The 1984-nt window shown below is 50.7% G+C and overlaps 1 protein-coding gene across 1 annotated transcript in view; it reads left to right on the top strand.

Moving 5' to 3' along the window:
- The window catches only part of MUC19 (mucin 19, oligomeric), a 205316-nt gene that overhangs the window by 101664 nt on the left and 101668 nt on the right, over window positions 1-1984 (top strand). The window contains 1 exon segment of the mRNA XM_011973120.1: window positions 33-1978. Within this exon segment, the coding sequence (XP_011828510.1) occupies window positions 33-1978 (1946 nt within the window).

The following is a 1984-nucleotide window of genomic DNA, read 5'->3' as shown; positions in this document are numbered from 1 at the left end:
GTGACAGGGACAACTGAACTATCAGCTGAAGCGACGGAGACAACTGAACAATCTGTTGGAGTGACAGGGACAACTAGATCGTCAACTGGAGTGACAGGGACAACTGTACTATCAGCTGAAGTGACAGGAACAACTGGACCATCAGCTGAGGTGACAGGGACAACCAGACTATCAGCTAGAGTGACAGGGACAACTGGACAATCTGTTGGAGTGACAGGGACAATTAGATCATCAATTGGAGTGACAGGGATAACTGGACTATCAACTGGAGTGACAGGGACAAGTGGACTATCAGCTGGGGTGACAGGGATAACTGGACTATCAGCTGGGGTAACGGGGACAACTACAGTGACAGGGACAATTGGATCCCCAGTTGGAGTGACAGGGACAACTGGACTATCAGCTGAAGCAACAGGGACAACCAGACCATCAGCTGAGGTGACAGGGACAACCAGACTATCAGCTGGGGTGACAGGGATAACTGGACTATCAGCTGGGGTGACAGGGACAACTGGATCATTAGCTAGGGTGACAGAGATAACTGGATCATCAACTGGGGTGACAGGGAAAACTGGATTATCAGCTGGAGTGACAGGAACAACTACAGTATCAGCTGGAGTAACAGGGACAACTAGACTATCAGCTGAAGCAACAGGGATAACTGGACTATCAGCTGGGGTGACAGGGACAACTGGACTATCTGCTGGGGTGACAGAGACAATTGGACTATCAACTGGGGTGATAGAGACAATTGGATCATCAACTGGAGTGACAGGGACAACTGGACAGTCAGCTGGTGTGACAGGATCAACTGGACAGGCAGCTGAAGTGACAGGGACAACTGGACAATCTATTGGAGTCACAGGGACAGCTAGATCATCAACTGGAGTGACAGGGATAACTGGACTATCAGCTGGACTGACAGGGACAAGTGGACTATCAGCTGTGGTGACGGGGATAACTGGACTATCAGCTGAAGTGACAGGGACAACTGGACTGTCAACTGGGGTGACAGGGAAAACTGGACAGTCAGCTGAAGTGACAGGGACAATAGGACAATCTGTTGGAGTAACAGGGACAGCTAGATCATCAGCTGGAGTGACAGGGATAACTGCACTATCAGCTGGAGTGACAGGGATAACTGGACTATCAGCTGGAGTGACAGGGACAAGTGGACTATCAGTGGGGGTGACAGGGATAACTGAATTATCAGCAGAAGGGACAGGGACAACTGGACTATCATCTGAAGAGACAGGGAAAACTGGATCATCAGCCGGAGTTACAGGAACAACTGGACCATCAGCAGAAGTGACAGGAGAAACTGGACTATCAGTTGGAGTGATGGGAACAACTGGCCCATCAGCTGAAGCGACAGGGCTACCTGTAGTATCAGCTGGTGTGACAGGGATAATTGGATCACCAGCTGGAGTGACAGGGACAACTCGGCTCTCAGCTGTGGTGACAGGTATAACTGGACTATCAACTGAGGTGACAGGGACAACTGGACTATCAGCTGGGCTGACAGGGACAACTGGACTATCTGCTGGGGTGACAGAGAAAATTGGACTATCAACTGGGGTGACAGGCACAATTGTATCATCAGCTGGAGTGACAGGGACAACAAGACTGTCAGCTGGAATGACAGGGACAACTGGACAGTCAGCTGGTGTGACAGGGTCAACTGGACTATCAGCTGGGGTGACAGGGACAACTGGACAGTCAGTTGAAGTGACAGGGACAACTGGACAATCTGTTGGGGTGACAGGGACAGCTAGATCATCAGCTGGAGTGACAGGGAAAACTGGACTATCAGCTGGACTGACAGGGACAAGTGGACTGTCAGCTGTGGTGACAGGGAAAACTGGACTATCAGCTGAGGTGACAGGGACAACTGGATTATCAGCTAGGGTGACAGGGACAACTAGACAGTCAGTTGGTGTGACAAGGTCAACTGGACTATCAGCTGAGGTGACAGGGACAACTG

The sequence above is a fragment of the Mandrillus leucophaeus genome, unplaced genomic scaffold, assembly GCF_000951045.1.
Source record: "Mandrillus leucophaeus isolate KB7577 unplaced genomic scaffold, Mleu.le_1.0 Scaffold1344, whole genome shotgun sequence".
Classification (NCBI taxonomy): Eukaryota; Metazoa; Chordata; class Mammalia; order Primates; family Cercopithecidae; genus Mandrillus; species Mandrillus leucophaeus.
The sequence above is the reverse complement of the archived record's forward strand: the minus strand, read 5'-3'. Positions and strand labels throughout refer to the sequence as shown.